Source organism: Nyctibius grandis, chromosome 3, assembly GCF_013368605.1.
Source record: "Nyctibius grandis isolate bNycGra1 chromosome 3, bNycGra1.pri, whole genome shotgun sequence".
Taxonomy (NCBI): domain Eukaryota; kingdom Metazoa; phylum Chordata; class Aves; order Nyctibiiformes; family Nyctibiidae; genus Nyctibius; species Nyctibius grandis.
In genome coordinates this window covers 97,279,490-97,298,477 of record NC_090660.1, presented here as the reverse complement: position 1 = coordinate 97,298,477, position 18,988 = coordinate 97,279,490, and the positions used below count along the sequence as shown (strand labels likewise).

Here is an 18,988-nt window from a genome sequence, read left to right as displayed (position 1 = left end):
GAAACAAAAAGTTAGTAACTTCAATCTGAAATACCTATTTGTAAATTTAAGTTGCAGTAGTTCTATTTAATAACATGGAGGAATTAGCGGGTTTAAAATTGACTGTAAGAATGGGACTCAAAATGTGTTACAGATTTTAAGATAAGAATCTATGTATCAGAATTTAATTTGTAAACTGACCTTTCAAGCAGATCTCTCTTGAAGGTTTACTACATCCTTCCACATCTTCTGGATGTTTCACTAAATTAATTAAAAATGTTTGGAAAAAAATTAGTCCTGTCAGTGATGTGCAAAGTACTTCTCAGTAGCTTTAGTCTCTTGTTTCTTTTAGAAAACCTTTCTAGATTTCTCTGTGGAAGTTTACACTTTGTCAAAGTTGTTAGTTCTTGAAAACTTTTTCTGATGGTTTTAAGTCAAGGAGAATGTGCTTGACTTTTAGGTATGATTCCGTTAGTTGTACTTTGAGAAAGAATAGAAACGATATAGTAAAGGGGAGATGAGGTCTCTAGTAATAACATACCTAGCAGCTTTACCTTCAGTCCCTAAAAGAACTGGTGAAATACTGTCAAAAGGTATATCATAATTTCCACAGTCAAAGTATGCTGTAGTGGAGCATTTCCTTCCTCTGCTTCAGTCCCCCTGCAAAGCCAGAACAAACAGGAAAATGCTGGTGAGAAAGACTGTTCAGGAGGATATTTTACTTTCATAATTCAAGAGACAGATGTTCAAATGCTTTTTCTGAGAGGAAAAAAGCCCTATAACAGATCTTGGGAAAGCTGGAAGGTTTGGGGATGGTGCTTTATCTGATTCTCAAGCAGTTGGCAAGAAACCTATAAAAATCCAATAAGGAATAATGCAGGACAAGGGAGTTTGAGGGCACTCTGTACTTTGTTATGTTCCAGAATTCTCTAAGGAAAGAAAGGAGAAAATTTACCAGATAAATTGCATTTTGTCCTGTTTTGATAACATCACCTTGATTGTTCAAGTCCTAATATTTTGTAAAAAGAAGACTGGAGAAACACCAGTTTGAACAATTGCCCTTCAGCTCTTCATTCCTTTAAGAATTAAAATGAGCAGGCCTGCCTTTACACTAAGCGTACTGGAAACGCTTATTAGCATGTAGTTGATACTAAATTTCCTCTAGAAAGAACTAAACACGGAAGTGGAAGAATCATTTTCTATATAACTGAGGTCTCTCCTGTTGGTTAGCTTCTGTCTGTGTAGCAAGAGTTTCTGCCCACAGGCATGTGAACTCAAAGCTGTAATTGTCTAAGGAAACTAAAAGTGGGAGAACCTTGATATTTTGTGGGCACTGATGATTTTACTTTGACCTCCCTGAACGCAGGACTTACTCATACAGGGCATAGCTGAAGAAAAGAAGTAAAATAGAATTTAAATCACAAAGGGAAAAGTTCAGACTTAGAGGTACAAATATCCAAGGTGTGCTTTCAGGATAATTCATTTTAGGGAGGTGTAATATCTTTTAAAAAGAGGAAGGACTGGGAAGAGTGGGAGTACACCAAATTCCTTGCCTGAAAATACAAGACAGTAGATGCAATTATTATGCAGACATGCATCGTGTCTGAAGAGGAGCCTGTGGCAATTATCAAAGAAAATCGACATTCATGTATGTGTCAATATCTTGAGAAACCAATTGATTTTCAACCTAAATTAGGAGGAAAGCAGGGAAAGAATGAATATCTGTAAAAATACTGTTTTCTCATTAAAAAATCAACATTCGGGCAAATCTGGATTTCTCAAGTAGACTATTTGTGTTTTCAACAAGAAATTTATAAGCTTCTCAATTAGGTAATCAAACAGTCACTTGCTTTTTGCAATGTTTAGGTGATTTTACTTCCTTTTCTAAAGTTGTCTTGACAGCTCTTAATTTTCCACATTCTACAGCAAAAGGATCATTTCAACAGTCTGAGCTTGCCCCTATGTTCAGGATTAAAGGGCCATCTTTCCATCCAGCCTGTCTAGGAACATTCCTGGGGCAACTTGAATCTTACTTTTGATGCTAGTAAATCTACATAAATCTAAATATTAAGATCATACAATATGTATGTATTGCATTTCAGAATGGAGAAGCAAGAACCAGTCTGGTTTCAACAGACTAGCAGTGGCTAACTGGCTACAGTTTCATAACGTGTGAGCTGGGAGAGGTCTGGTTGAACCTAAGTATTTTACTACCCTCCAATAGTTTTGTTGTCTGAAACTATTTTAAATAAAATGAATCCCTGCATTTCTTCTGAATTCCAAATTTTCTAATGAGATCCAAAGGCATACTGTAGATGAGTTCAAGTCATACAAGACAATATTCAGTAAAAAAGTAGCATGCCTTAATCATATCATTATAGCCTTAAAACACACCAAAAAAGTAAAGATTCAAGTGCTCCCATACAGCTCATAATGTGTATGAAAGGTGCCGTTCTTTGTGTTTTGCAGGGAATGATTCATGTGGGATGATCAGATTTGTATAGATGGCTCTGGTTTCTTCTACAACCTGATTAGAAGGAGCTTGAAACTATACTGCCTCTCTAGTCAGAGCATAATCTTTTATTTTCTTTCAGTACACACAAGATAAATTTGAATTCCCTGGGGAAATGCGAAATACACATTATTCATATATTTATCTCTTATTTCGATACGATTATGAATAATTTCTGCCTTTTCCAGTCCTAAGAATCACTGAGAATACATTAAGAAATTTATTTGCATCTTTTTTCTTCCACCCTGTTCAAAAGTGTATTTGGAAGTAAGCTCCTCTTCAATGTATCTTGTTAGGCATAGATTCAGATTGAATTTGGAAGTGCCATTAACAATAGTTTAATGGGGTTTCAAGGAAGACAAAATACTCGTTTTAACGTGGAAGGTAATATATTTCATAATGAAGATGGAATAAGTTTTCTACAAGGACAGTTTCCCAGTGATATTTAAATGGAAAAAGCAGTGCAAGGACTTCAGAAAAGGAGAACTAGAGGTAATTTTTAAGTCTTTGTTTTTGACGTATTTTACAGTATCATATATACAGTATTTTAAAAATAGTTCGAGCTTGCTATTATGAATGCAATGATTCTGAAAAAAAGAAAAAGAAAATACAAGTGGCATCTTGAGAAACTAATTTCATCCGTGTCGAAGATAAATGTGAATTGACTTGGAAAGCTAAATATTCATGTTATAGAGTGGTTTCTTGTTGTATTATTTATGCTATAAACATCATCTACTACAATATACACGTACTGAAAATGTGTTAGTACCCATTGTTTAGTATAAGGGAAAACCTGGTATTTATTTCTAGTGTTCTGTACTACTTTGTGTAAAATTTGATTGATGTCCAGGTATGAGTGTGGTACACTGACACAAGAGTGAAAAGAAATCCTGTCCCATGTCAGCTTATCATACTCTGGACAGTATGTCTTCTAGCTTGTACCATTGTACCAGGTTGTACTGCACCATTTAAAGAAATTCTGTGCATCAAATATGAAGACTGTGTTCAGTGAAACTCATCCTCGGTATTTCCAGGTGAATTTATAGAACATCTGAAAAGACTGAGGTATTGTACCACTAAACTAGATGAATCAACTAAAACAAAGTAAAATACAGGATGAGAGCAATGGGAAAATCACAAGATGATTTACCTTAGCTATATGGTAAGCCAAGTACACATGAAATATTTGAAAAATCAAAATTAAAGATACTTTTACTGCCAGACAGCATTAAGTTTTGAGATAAAATTATTTCTACCATGAAACAAAAGCATAAAAGTCTTCGGATTATGTAGTTATTTTGGCTTTTTTTTCTGACCCCCACCCCAGACTTCTACTCCACCCACTTAAACCCTTCAAGCTCTCTTCTCACTGACTCTATTTAGAGAAACTCTATTCCACTTTTTTTTTTCTAAAAACATTTGGCATCCAGAAATATCATACAGACCTTCCTTTGGAATTGTGCATACTTATCATTTATACAGTCTGTCAACTGTATATTTATACTATGCTCCCTGAATTTTGGTGAATGCTTCAAAACTATAACGAGATTCCTCAAACTGTCTAAACATTAAACAGTATAAAAATGAAAAACTGATCTTTAAAAGTTCAGACTTGCTCATGCTGTTATTTTTGCTGAGGAATTTAAACAATAAAATTACAAAAGTAATTAAACAGATGACATCTAAATGCGCAGCTGCAAACTTCAGCTTTGTTTCATTTTACACTTTTTTTTTGAGAGAGAGACTGAAATTACTTTATAGTTTACCATAGCATACCTTATGGTCATAGGATCATTCATATTGTGTTCCAGATGATACAACTGTAGAAGACGACTGCACTGCAGAAGTTCTTCAGCTTCTTTGCAGGCAGTTACTTTGCCAGAGCCTTTGGAACAAGGGGCTACTTTTAAATGTCTGGTCACCTCACAGGATGTGTAGAGCATTTCCTTCCCAGAGGACTAGAGGAAGGAAGCACAGGGCCAAAATGTTTGATGTGTGATCTACTGTAGTTCCTTTCATGTGTTTAGTAACTTTTATATGATCAATGCACTGCTACCAATCCTGACCTTGGTGTGGTCCAGTTCACTAAAATCTGACCTTCCTAAATGGATAGCAAATGGAATTATAGTAGCACCCACCTGGCACCACCACTGTAATTAATGGGCATGAGGGGCTGTTGTTATTTTTTCCTCTGAATATGTACCTACTGGGTTTCAAAATAAAAATATTTAAGTAGTTATATAAATAGTGTACATAAATAATATCTTGATAAAAAAATGCAGTAGTTAATTTTTATACATATTTTTATTTATTTGTATTCTTATAGCACTGTATATCCAATGATCGCAAAATATTTTCTATGCAATTAATTAATTATATTCACAACATCACTTTGGCATTATGCCCATAATATATGTGAGTAAACTGTTGAAGAGGTTAATTTCATTGCTTAGAGTCACAGAATAAGTGAGTTTAGAGAGAATAGGAATGAAATCTGCCTCTCCTGTTTTCCTTTGGCATGTTCTAACCTTGCAGAGAAGGAAGTCTCTAGCAGTCTCCCTAGTCCTAGACCTTCTTGTGCACAACGTATGAACACCTGGCAGACTTAGCTCTTCTACATGTCTGTGCGTCTCATTAGATTTGTCACCTCAAGCTCTAACTGAGACAGCATCTTCTATTCCTTTTGAGAGGGAATCAGCCACATCTGCAAAATAGGCATAGACCATTGAATTCAGTTCTCCAGATTTCTTCTTCTGTATGTTCAAAACCAAATATCTTTTCTCTTGCATTATGATAGCTCAAAGAAAATCAGTCCTTTTTAAAATGGTTTTGGATGAAAGTAAGTATCTGTATGACCCAATAGTTGCAGTGGATGAGACTGATCAAGTAAAGGACACAAAGTAGTTAGGCAAAAGAAAAGTGATTGTAATTTTACAGTCTTTCATCTCTGAGCAGTTTAAGAACTGTGATTTTTGTCTTTGTTGTCTATTTTTAAGAAAAAGCTTACAAAGTAATTGTAAGGGAAGACCTGTCTACTTCAGCTTGGCAAGAAAAAGCTGTACTTAAAAGTATAAATAAAAAGAAAATAGCATGTTTTGGTAAGATTTTTTGGAAAAAGTTAAGTAGTTTGATTATTACTATTATTATTTTCCATAGAAGAGTTATTGCTGCACAACTGGGAAAGTCAAGAAGTGGAGAGAGGGGATAAGTCTGTGTTTCTATCTATCCCATCTACATTTGTTTCAAATGTGACTGTTTAATACCTAGCTTGGAGATTAAGAGAAACAGTTGTAGAAAGAGTAGTGTGATGGCTTTGCTGAAGATTTTGAATACCTTCTCTTAATGTCATTCTCTGTTTGCCAGGAACTGAGATCTTCATAGTAGTAGATTGTGTGCTGTGCTTTAAGTGTCTAGAAGCTCAGTGTCTAGAAATAGCTGTAGATCAAACTCCTTTTCAGGGCTGAGTTTTCTAAACATATATCTAACATGTCCTTATGTATTCCAGACTCTGACACTGAGGAGGCTAAAAGACACATAATGACACTCAGCTAAATCTTAGTAGTCTTTTATTTGGTGATCTCTTCTGGATGATCGTGAGGTCAATGATTTGTTCTGTACATCCAATTGTCTTTTGAATTTTTTCCACCAGGCACTTTGACATTCCTGTTTTGAATGATGTCGTAGCGCATACTACTCTGTAGTTGAATCATCTTTTTTTTTTTAATGACTTGAAAGTAGAATTCCATAATTTCTCCAATATGCTTATCCTTGTGTTATCTAAAGATCTTTACAGCTACTTCATGTCTCATCCTCTTCTTTAGCCTTTTTACACTTATACCAGTTCCTCTCTTCGCCATGCTACTCATCTGTAGGTATACAGAACAAAAAAGGAACCAGTCTGCAAGAGACACAAGTCAGACATTTATCCAACATTAGTTTAAAATAGAGGAAAATTACGTGTTATACTTGTACTTTTGCTTCACTAAATCGTTTGAAGCAGTCTAGCACAATCAAAATAAATTTTTGTGTATGTTTCAGTCACTGCTTGTCTTTTATTTTTTAACATACTAATTGCACAAGTAATCTACCTCTAAGTTGATTTATGTCTATTTACAAAAGCTATAAACACTGCAAATCATTATAGAGTTGGAAATATGACCGTCGATGGCTACAAAACATAGTCAGAATTCAATTAATAACTTCTTCCTCTGTGTTAATAATGTGGTGTATATGTCCACTATGTAAATGTTTAGAAGTGATCAGTCATTTTTATTTTTCTTATGAAGCTAGCACTGTTTTTTTCTTTTTATATGTCTTCCACATTGAAGATAAACCCAGGTACCTTAACCACTTTGACTTACAGGACACCCGCCGTGTAGTGTCTTCTGTAGATAATGCTGATGTATCTGGCTGTACAGAACACAACACAAGAGCTAATCAGGGGGAATGTAGTTTTCATTGTTAAACAGATTCCTGTAAAGATTAAATGTAATGTTAAAATGAAAAGTCAAGTGAGTATAGACATATGAGCAAAATAGTATCACTTGCTAATCACTAAAGCATTAAACAAAGGAACCTTACTGTACTCAGTTTATATTTGTATTTAATAAAAATGTGCTGGTGTCCAATCCAGAGTATGCTGCCAGCAAGTGTGGAGATGGGGCAGTAATTGAGTTGTTCTGAGGCTGAGCTGGAGAGAGGAAAAGGAGCAGCTGCCAGCAAAGCCACTCATATGTGGCATGGTTCCTGGGGAAAAGAGGCAGAAATGGTGAGAATTGGAGTTTACCGCTGACAGCATTTGAGAGCCTGCTCTACTGACCCAGACTAAAATAAACTGTTTCTAATATCCTGGCAGTTATAAAACACTATGTTTGTTAAACCACAAATAAGTATCCCTTATTTGGCAGGGTGGGGAAGCAAAGCTGAGGTTACCATTTGGGGAAGATACAGAGCTCACTCAGGATGGCAGAATGTATACCCAGGATCATGTACAAAATTTTAGAAATTTGTCAGGATCGTCCCTTCTTGCATAAGGATGTCTCCTCCTCTCTTCTTGCAGTAATAGAAATTTCTTACGTGCTGCTTTTCTTTAATTTTAGCACTAGTGCCCTGATCCCATCTTTCTTCTCCATCCTGTCCACTCCTGTGCCCTCCTTTTTTTCTCCTTAACTTCTCATTCTTCTTTCGGCCTTCCTCACAAGTATGTGTTTTTCATCTCTCCAGACTTAGGCAAATCCAAGTCTTCCATCATGAACTCTCATACTACAGGGTTTCTTTTATTCCTGTTCTAAGATCATGTCTACATATGTTCTGTGATGTTGGGGAAGTTCTGTTTCTCTCCCAGTGGCTCAAGCGTTAGCTTCTTTGCCTGTGACCAAGAAGCACCTACTTGCTATAATATTAAAAAAAAAAAAAAGAAAAAAGAAGAAAAAAAGTTGCCTTTCTTTGGAAAGCTGATTCCTCTCTGGGGTTTTACTGATAGAAGCTCAACGTTTTCAAAGGCCAGTATTGTTATCATAGATGCTCTAGGCTTACTACGTTTTTGTTCTGTGGCCTTCTTAACATCTATAGCATCTCGCTCCAAATGGAGCTGTGGTCCATTGTTTCCCTAAGAAACATTTGTTTGTTTCCCTTGTTTGGTATAATACATTCAATGGCCTTGTCAGGAGAATAAGTTAGGAATCTTTATTGAACTAAGTTGGGAAAAAGGCAGTTAAGGAGGAATAGGTCACTGATAAATATTGCTGTGATTTCTACACTAGTTCAGTCACATCTCATTCATAGGTGATGGGCTTTCAGACTACATTTGGGCTTGAACTCTACAAGCTTAAGCAGAAGAGGAAGTGGTCCTCTTGCATAGTATCTAAATGCAGGTCCAACAAGGTGCCACTGGTTTTACCCCTGTAAAGTAGAGGGTATATATTGATCCAAGCTTTGGATCCAAGACAGGTTTGTCATCTCTGTACCTGGAAGTGGAAATCAGTGCACACAGAGATCTTGTAAGTGCTAACAAAAATTAACTGCCATGTGTAAAGGCTGTGAACATTTCTTAATCATTACATAGTGTATAGTCTTTAAATGCCATTTTCCTGGCTTGCTTAGCTTTTTGTAGGTCTCAGATGAGCTATAAGTGAATAGATTTAACTTCTTTACAGTGGGTCTCAGAACTATGCCCGTTCAGCAGCGTGTAGTAACTGGTTCAACATGAGCTGTTTCTTATATAAACATACAAAAAGCCTCACCCAGACTAAATCAATTTTAAAAAGAAAAACATTAAAGCTGTGTTTCCTGTAACAAGCTTATGGTCGTCTCTGGTTGCTTATGATCTTACTGTATTATTGACTAACTGTTGTATTCTACACCACCTGCTGAAAGGTTCAGATGGGATGGTTGTTTTCAGAAGGGGGAAGCAATTAAAATATAACCCCTACAGTACATTTCAGCTGGTAAAAGAGCATTTATGCTAGGGGTAGAGAAGTCATGAATTTGGCTTACTCTGTTTCCCTGATTTTATCTGCTACAAGGATTTCGAAAGCTGCAGAATCAAAAAGGCTGCAGAGTTCCTACATAGCATGTATTCTTAAGGTTAGGCCAATTCTGCTGCAGTTTAACTTATTCTCATCCTTCTAGGAAGAATACAACTAATAAATTGGGGGTGTTCTTAGGAAAACAGTTGATATGGAAAACCAGAAATGAGTGCTTATTGAAATGCCTGTATGTATATAGTTTATTTGGGAAAAGGCTATATTTTGATCCTTGTATAAAACTGGCAGGATGTACTTTCTGAAGGCAATAATCAGCTTAGTTGAAACATCAAGGCATTAATAACTAATCCTCGTATTTTACGTGTTAGCATAAAATATGCATTTCTCGAAATGGGTAATCTATAGAAACACAATTTGTTTGCTTGGCTTTCAAAGGGGTATCTAAAGGATCAGAGGATGAGTTCAGTATTATATATAGGAGATTGTTAATAGTAGGAACAGAATGAAAATGCAGTTTTTATATCAGCATGAAAGTATTAGGCTGTGATATCCCAAAGCAGTGCAAACATTATCCAGTCCTTTACATTTTAGAAAATTAATTGGATCAAATAAAAAAAGATCCAGTGGACAAATCTTATACTAGCAATGCAATGCGCTAGTACCTTGTGTCTGAATAGTAACTCTGCGTATTTTGCTGCACCTAAAAAATGTGTGCCAAAGAGTGCTTTCATTGGGGTTTAGATTTAAATAAGTAAATTTATGAGGGGAAAAAAGCCATTGTCACAATGGGGAGTTTCAGATTGGCGCATACAGCCACATTCTGTTCTAGGAATTTGGTTCACACGGTCATGGTTGTGCTGAAGGAGCCTAAGGAATATAGTGCTAGGTGCAGCTTAATGCAAGTTCTCAAGCTGCTTGTAAAAGAATGAATGAAAAATATTCTTTACTGTGAAGTACAGGAGAGAAGAATTCATTATGCAGGTGAAATTAGTGTCATATTCTGTATTTTATATACTTGAGCACATTTCATAAAATATGTAATTTAGTACTTAATTTTCATTAATATTTCACAAAACATATATTCCAATATTTACTTGCATTAGACAAAGTATGAAAATAGACATTGGGTCATACAATCATCTACTGTGGTTTTTGGAAAAAAAAAAAGCAAAAACAAAACAAAAAAACAAAACCCAAACAAAACAGAACTGCATTCATATTGATGAAATAATGCCTAGAAAGAATAATAGAAGACACAGTTGTTGTGGTTAGATCTCTCTATGTGGAAAGTTGACAAACACATTCTTGAGTTTTAAGAAACCACATTTAATTTTGAAATACCGCTACTGACATAACAGATTTTCAGTGTATTTCTGCTAAGCATTTAAGAAAGTTATAGGGCTACTGAACAATGCCATCACACTGCCTCACCAGGAATGACTTGATCAAAACATCTTTCCTGCCATTCACATGCCTATGTGGGTAGATACGATTAATTACGTAATTTTCTTAATTGCTAGCATGCTCCATTGGTGACAATGGCAATGGTATTAGCAGTTTCAATTGTCTTTGGATTTGGGCAGCCTTGGGATTGCACTTTGATGTAGGTTGCATACCTATACTTACAGATCGCATGCAGTGCGTGCATCACAGGTTGAGATGTGCTGCTTTAATCCTTATTTATTTTTAGATTGTTAGCATCAATAATTAAACAAATTGCAGAATTTTTAAGTTCTCTGTGGAGACAGTAGTTATATACTAAATAATGACTCTGGCATAAGACGACAACCTAGAATGGAACAGTAGATTGGATGACATATGCAAATACGAAGCTTAAGCTTCAACTCAGATGTATGAAATCAATAAAAATAGACCACAATTTGATGTGATCATAGATTCAAAGCAAAAAAATTTAGATAAGATCCCCTTTCTCCCTTTACTGGCTTGTTTTGAAAACCAGTGATAAGTTCAATTGTGCATTTTTATTATAATATCAAACGAACAGTGCACATAAAGCTATATTTTTCGTAGTGTAGAAAGGGCAAGATAATTTTTTGGAAGATTTACTACAGCTTATTAACAGAAGACAAATGGTAGTAGGAGACTCCTCTAATACTGGTCACTGGTAAAACAGAAAGGTTTTAGCAGCCTCCAGTCATCTAATAGATCTTGAATGTTTTGTGGAAGTTGTGTATGGCTGTTTCCCAAGCTCAGCTCAAGATTGAAATATTTCATAAAATCTAATGTAGTAGAATTTAGCAGAAGCCACGAGTAATGTGGTTCACTCAAAAATGCTTTTTTCTCACTTGTCTGAAGACTTTTAATAACAAAGCACTGCACTTAAATTCTGTGTTAAAAACATTGAATTGTTTTTCCATCATCTTGGAATGTTGTTTTTAATTTTTATTCTTTGATAAGTTTCAACGGTGGAACAATTGTCTCGCAATAAAGTTGTTTGTACTACTGATTGATACATAGCTGGTTTTTTTGAGGTCTTGAATATGTCATCCTTTACCTATTCAGTAGATATGAGTTAGTCCTGCTTCCCCATAAGGCTGCTCATATGGACCTGATTGAAAGTGCAATGAAGTCAGTGGATTGATCTTGTCTCGACTTTGGTGGATCTGACTAAACTTCGGAATATATTTATTTGCCTATCTCCCATTGAATTCTATAGGAAAGAGGCAGCTGGATACTTCTGAAGTTCTGGGCTTAAAATAATGCTTAGATGTCATGAAGAATGGCAAAATTGATACCTTAATTTTCTTAATTTTGTATCTTAATGAGTATCTGATTGGTCTGATTTTTGACCTCTTCCCTTCCTCCCCCCTCTTTGGCGTTACAGGAGAGCACTGAATCTAGGAATACTTCGAGACCCTGGATCAGAGGTTGAAGACAGACAATATCAAATAGATCTTCAATCTATAAACGTTGGTACTGCTCATTGGAATCAGTTGAAACCAGAGAAGGAAAATGGAAAAGGAGGGGTTTTGTCAGAGAGTGAAAGAAATTCTCAAAATCCAGCACTTGAATGGAACATGGCCAGTAGGTAGGAAGGTTTTTTTAACTTATTCTTTTCTAGAATTACAAAGCATAAAACACTGCAGATATCATTCACAGTATATCTGAATCAAATAATTCTGTATTGTTTTTGCTTTATGCTGCAAGCACATTTCCATGGAGTTTTGGATTATATATTTGAAGTGCATATTACTATTATTGTTACACTGTAGTTACTGTCTAGTTATTGTGTGCCTTCATTTCCATTGTAGGCTCTTTTCTGAGTGGCTTACTGTATATCCATAAAAATAACTCCAGGGCTGAGACTTCAGCTTCTTAGTCTAAAAGCAACGGGAGGTTTTGGTTTTGATTTTTCATTTTTTTTTAACTTCTTTTGTTTGTATTTTTACAAAGCTTGAGTAAAACCAGCTTAGACATTTCTAAGTTAGAGGAGGGTAAAGTAGAACATTTCCTATTGGTTCTGAACTGGTTTTTGCACTTCTGTAACTAAAACCAGATGAATTTTGAGAATGAGATATTTCAACTGTTGAGTCTTCCTTATTGTGTATTGTATGATATGTGCATGCAAAGCCCCGCCTTCTAGTTAAACAGAGTTGAAAGATAAAGCATGCATACACTTGCATGGTATTTTAAATTTTGAACTTTTAAAATACAAAATAGGGGGGTTTTAATTGGTAATTTGTGAAAATAATAAATTTTTATTTTTGTTTTAATATACTTTTTTATACTTAAAATTCATACAGGTGGTTTAAGACTGAATTTTTATAGACTGTGTGGCAGAGTTCTCTTTTCAGACTTACAGGAATAAGGTCTGATGGCCAAGAGCAAGCTTTCAAAAGTCATTTTGTGGATTTAGAAGCATTTCTGCTAGAAGATGCCTGTTTGCCCACGTGTTTATTTATTTATTTTCATTTAAAAGTCCTTTATATCTAATTCATGCAAAACCAAGCCAATTTTAATTTAAATATATTTAAATATTTATATATTTAAATATGCGTGCATAATTTTATGGTTCCTAAGATAAGATTCCTCCCTGAATCAAAGGGTGAGTTCCTAAAAGTGATATAGAAAAACAGGCATAATCATATGGAAAGACAAGATTTGAACTATTGCTGGTTAATTTTCAGAAAAGGGGAGATGAGAGGAGAGTCAGATTTTTCTGAAAGTGAGGCAAGCTGTAGCAGAAGAAGCTACGTGAGGATGGCACGCAGACTGAGCTTTGTAAGTGATGAACTGATGAAAGACCAAGAGAGCAAATAAGCTCACTCTGGAGGATTACGTGCAGGCAAAAAGATCTGATCAAGAATAAATTCCAGTTTATCACTGAAAAATAGAGGGCAGGAAAAGCAGATCTAACCAAAGTAATGATAAAACCACAAGGAGTGACAGGATTACAGATAAAAATTTAAACACAGTAATAGTGTCTGTTCTTCATGTATAAGATCACCTAGTTCTTTCCTGTCTTTTAACAATTTTTTTTTTAACTAATATAATTCCATAGACAATTTTTCTTTTAAATTCTTAGCCTTGAAAAAATGTGTATAACCTTTTAGTTGGGCCTTGATGGTGGGCAAGTTGCCCATGAAGTTCTTTCTCACAAAACAACACAGGGCCACTGGTATTTCTTGAAAGATAAGATGACATCAATCTCAAAGGAGTTCTGGCCAATTTGCAAGTTAAGCTAACATTGCAAAAACAGCCACTGAGGAATTGGCTTTCCTTTTCCTTCCCATTGATGACTAAAATCATATTGCCAGCATGCTTTGGTCTGAGCTTTATGGTTATAGATTTGGATAGGAAATTTGGTGGGATTCCTGAAAAGCTATTATGATAAGAATAAGGGAAGCAGCTATTACACATAATCTGAGTTCTCTCTTTTTTTTTTTTTTTTTTTTAATAACTGCTTGGACATTCTTCTTTTCCTCAGCAGACTTCCAAAATAAAATTTTATTAGAATATATTTGACAAATAAATATATTTGTTTTGAAATGGCTTTTGAATGAGTTTTCTACTTGGGTTTTAATTTAGATCAGCTGTAATTAAATACATTAGCTTTTCCTTTCTGGTATGCAATACTGTATTTTAATTCCAGCTTGCGTTTGTTTAAAGAGCAAGTTGGTATGAGTGTTTTCTTGTCCTTTTGGGTTAAAATTTTACACATTTACTACAGTTCTTTTTCAGGATTTTTGCTTTTTAGTTGGCAGTCAGTTTTGCTGCATCTGGGTTTATTTTGTGATTGTGGAAGTGGTGTGCTGAGAACTGGAAGAACCTGCATTGAACTCTGTCATCCGCTGAGATATTTCCAGCATGCACCAAGAGGGTGGCTGCATGGTGTTTTACATGGTGCTTAGTGTTTTCAGGGTGAAGTTTATCTTAAGATTTCCTGCAACTGCCACAGAAGCTTTATTCTTTGACCTATCTGTGATACCGTTTTCTTTTTTAATTCTTTAAGTTTCTTAGATGTGTTTAACCTGGAACATAATGAATGATTTTTACTGAGTTATTTTAGGGTTAGTTTCTTTATTTGGTTTTAATATACTTCTATTTGGTTTTACTTATCATTTAGACCCAGTATTATGTTTTATTAGGTTCATTGGGTTTTAAGATTCTTTTTTGAGATCCATTTCCCTCATTTTTTAATTCTTAGGTGCTATGTGGTGCAGTATGGAATCCAGCCTATATCCAAGTATTTCGTACAGTTACTTTACATAAAATTTCAGCATAGATACCAGCCATTAATTGTCCATTCCCATTTCTAAAAGCACTGCTGTATTTTTTTTAATAAATTGAATAGTTGTGAAAATTCTGAAATAGATTATATTGTAATTCAGTCTACTGGGTTGAACTTTCTTCTTGTTTTAAAAATTTGCATGAAAACCAAATCACTCTAAATATAAGATCTACGGATATCATAAAAACAAATATTTGAAAGCTTTTGACATAATTTATCATTTAAATGCTTTAACAATCTTTACACAGAAAGTAAATCCTTCATTTTTTTCCCCACTAATTTTTCTGAAGTTCAATATTTCTAGTAGTTAATATCTCATGGGTTTGAATTTTTTTTAACTTTTACACTGTAATTTGGAAAGCAAGCAATCTTGCTTTGAGACAAAGTGTTGATTATTTCAAGGAGTTTAGTGCAAAATTCTTCAAGAGGAGCTACTACAAAGTGCTGCTGTGATGCCTCCTGTGCCTCCACAGGTCACCCAAGAAGAACGAGGGAACGGGAGCACTTTGGTACAGTGGATGCTCTCTCTCAGAATAACAAACGTCCAAATGCTATCCTGTACTGAGGATCAGGGATCATAACTCTTCCCATTATGAAATGTTTATACTTCACTCTGGATGTTACAAAAAGCTCCCTAATGGTGTAATATATAAAAAGAATACTGGAAACAGTCAGACAGTTCTAATAAGGTTACGTACAAATGAAACCTGTCCACATTTATTCCCTTTACCAAACAGCATGTGGGGAACTGGGAGTACTTAACCAAAAGAAGTTTTCTTGATTGAACACTGCTTTTACAGCTTGCAGATCTCCTCCTCCCTCTCCTTCCTCTCAATGGAAAAAACAACAGCCCTGAAGGAAATAAAGAAATATATCCTCTCTTGAGGCCTCGCCCCCGTCCCTATGCAATCCTTCTACAGCTCCCAGCAGCAACTTCTGCTTCCTGCAGCCTGAATAAACTCTGTTTAAAAAAAAAAAATTAATTGAGCTTAAAAGCATTACTTCTCTGTGTGGTAATGAATTGAGTGTGGCAATATACTGCATTACAGTTTTGTCCTTGGCATACCACCATCTGGAACAGCTCTCTGTGACTCTCATTGAGTATGTCAGGGAGCCAATGATCTGTTGTACAAAACTGAACAAAATACCACTCTTGCTTTGCAAGGATCCTCAGAAAGGTTTCCTGCAGATTTTTCTTTGAATAGTTTTCATTTTCATGCTTTTTTGGAAAGTCGAAGTGCAGCTTGCCAAGTTCTAATAAGGAAAACCATAAAAAAGTGATCTGTAGATCCATGTGTAGGGAAGTAGGGACATTCCCTGTGAATCTTTTGAATAAAATGCAATACTTTTGTATTCAGTCCTGTATTTGAGTTGCTGTGTTTATTGTACTTGAAGTCGTGCTTGTATTCATACTGTAAAAAGCCTTACTCAGTAAGATGGAGTGTGTTATTTTCTTTATTAGTCCACAGCAATGATATGTTGCATGACATTCTTAGTAAGATGAAAATTAGCTTTACTGAGGCATAATTATACAACAATGGTCATTCTGTACAGCCGGATGGTGTACGTTTTGTTTGTTGTCTATTTTCAGTCGTTAGATATTCCTCAAAATGTTGCTATGCTGTTTCACTTTCTTGCAATGTGTCTTTGCAACACCTCAGAGAGCTGAAAAGATGTGAACTGTTCTGCTCACTGAGAGATGGAAGTACGAGGCATGATGATGTCAGTAGTAGTTAGACATCCTAATACATTTGTGGATCAAGGATTAACTGATTTATACAACTACATGGGAAACCTGCAGGAGAAAACTCTTCTGTAAGTCCTAAGCTGGCATGCTGACCAACATAACATCTTTGGTTTTGCATGCTTCACACTGCTATTTGATTATATTGCCTATTCCATGCTAATACTTGTTTTTTGCCATTTCAAGTTGCAGAATTCTTTGTGAGGGCTCATCTCTCTGTAGATAGTAAACTTACGTGGCATAAATGAGCTCTTGATTGTCATTCATGTATATGAGTTTCTCCCTGACCTGTGTATTTTTTTAAGTGTATAAAAGATCAAACTCTAGATTCAGTAAGGTATTATTAAGAAAAAAATTATAATTAAGAATAAGGCAAACAAAAAGCATGTAGTGATAGGATGAGGGGTAACAGTTTTAAAATGAAAGAGAGTTGATTTAGATTAGATACTAGGAAGAAATTCTTTACTGTGAGGATGGTGGGAACAGGTTGCCCAGAGAAGTTGTGGATGCCCCCTCCCTGGCAGTGTTTAAGGCCAGACTGCATGAGGCTTTGAGCCACCGAGTCTAGTGGAAAGGTGTCCCTGCCTCTGGCAGGGGGGTTGGAACTAGATGATCTTTAAGGTCCCTTCCAACCCAAACCATTCTATGATTCTGTGATTTCCAAGTTTCACATCTAGGTTATATTTAGCTCTTACTGGACAGTATTTTCCGTTTGTTTTGATTAGTTTTTCCACGTAAGGCCAGGTTATAGTCCATTGTGCATTTTCACAGCTTATCCAGTCTCACATCATCACACCTCCTTGATTAGTACAACATCATCTCTTTGGCAGTCCCTCCTCCTCATATAAATTCAATTTGTTTCTGAGTCGATGTAATCGAATACTGATGATTTGATTTGATGTAGTCAAATGTTATTGCTTTGATTGCAAAATTCTGTTATTCACATTTTTTTCTCTCTTCTTCCCACAACACTTGTTGTCATATTAATCATTAGATATGTCTTTGCTTATGTGTCTTCTTTCATTTGCTTTGACACATCTGCACTCACTGCTCATCAGACCTCATCGTACCAGTTACCAGGGCTGCCGCATTTAATTTTCGAAGAAGCACTTTCTAGCTCGCTCCTAGGCTAACCTATATGTTATAAAGGCACTTCCTGTGAATGTTCACAAAGTTATTGCAATGTCTTCTTTCAGATCCTTCCAAAAAATTTGTTTCTATTATACTGTAATATGAAAACTCATAAGACAGCTTTCAGGTTGCCACTGTATCACAGAATCACAGAATGTTAGGGATTGAAAGGGACCTCGAAAGATCATCTAGTATGGATATCATTACCTATGGTACTGTTGTTCCCTTTTACTTCCCTGTGTGTAGGTGTGTTTTTTCTTATACTTAAATTGTAAGCCTTTGAGGACAGAGACCATTTTTGTCCTCTGCTTTTACAATGTGGATCCGTGGTCCATAACCAGAGTTCATGTTGTCGCGCAGATATAGCCCAAATTCAATACACCTCCAGGCCTTATCACAACTGCTTTGCTGCCTTGTTGCTTTGTGTTAGCGTATGGTTTTTCAAATGTGCTGTACTTTCAAGCATAGATGATCAACTGCTTTAACATCTCTAAAAGCACTAGCTTTTCCTTTTTTTTCCAAGACAAATATATAACAGATGCATAAATGAACCATGGAATGAATGTGCTGCAGACATAGAGCCATCATTACGCTCTTCACAATCAAGTTTTTTCATAAGCTCATGTGGCGTACACCTGTGTTAAGTTAATGGTGCACTTAGGTGCAGTGTGGAAGACTTAATAATTCAAACTGGAATTTGTTTCTTTGTTCCTTTTGTGCTCTTTCTCATATCCTCTCCCTTCATTATTTACTGTGCTCTGTTTGCCTTCTGTTTGTACTTACAATTACTTTGCTAATACTTGATTTGGCTCAACTTGAAATTCACCAACTAGAAATGTGGAAACTACTAAGTAGATCAGGACAAGGATACCACGTAAGGATGATTTTAAATGAAAATAAAAATTAAAAACCTTAGCTATCAATCTATATTACCAAAAAAAGTAATTTAAAATGCAGTGTACTGGGGATCTGCTAGAATAACATTTGAAAATTAAGAAATGGGAATATGTATGAGCTGAAAAATAATTTGAACAATGATTGAAGAGAGACAGTTGGGGTTCAACAAATAACTTGCTTTTATAGCTCTGTTTCATATATTGAAATCATACTCACTAGCAGTTTTATGCCCCTTCAAGTGGAAGTTTTCTAATGTATGGCTCTGTGTTCTTTCATGGAATTGTTCTACTACTTAGCTCTTTCATTTTCCTTAAAAAGAAAGGCATTTCTTTCTCATCCTATTGTGAAGGGGAAATAGGAATTGGGTAGAAAGCCATCTGGTTTAAATTTAAAATGAAGGTGATGGCAGGGAGAGAGCATTTTAGAACTGGCAAAATCTAAGACCATTTTCTCAGTTGAAGATGTACACTAACCACTAATGAGTCTGC

General features: G+C 35.5%; 1 protein-coding gene across 6 annotated transcripts in view; it reads left to right on the top strand.

Moving 5' to 3' along the window:
• The window catches only part of VPS13B (vacuolar protein sorting 13 homolog B), a 506,220-nt gene that overhangs the window by 316,710 nt on the left and 170,522 nt on the right, over positions 1-18,988 (top strand). For all 6 annotated transcript variants that reach the window (XM_068395717.1, XM_068395718.1, XM_068395719.1 and 3 more), the window contains one exon: positions 11,822-12,025. In XM_068395717.1, the coding sequence (XP_068251818.1) occupies positions 11,822-12,025 (204 nt within the window). The remainder of the gene's footprint in view (positions 1-11,821; positions 12,026-18,988) is intronic.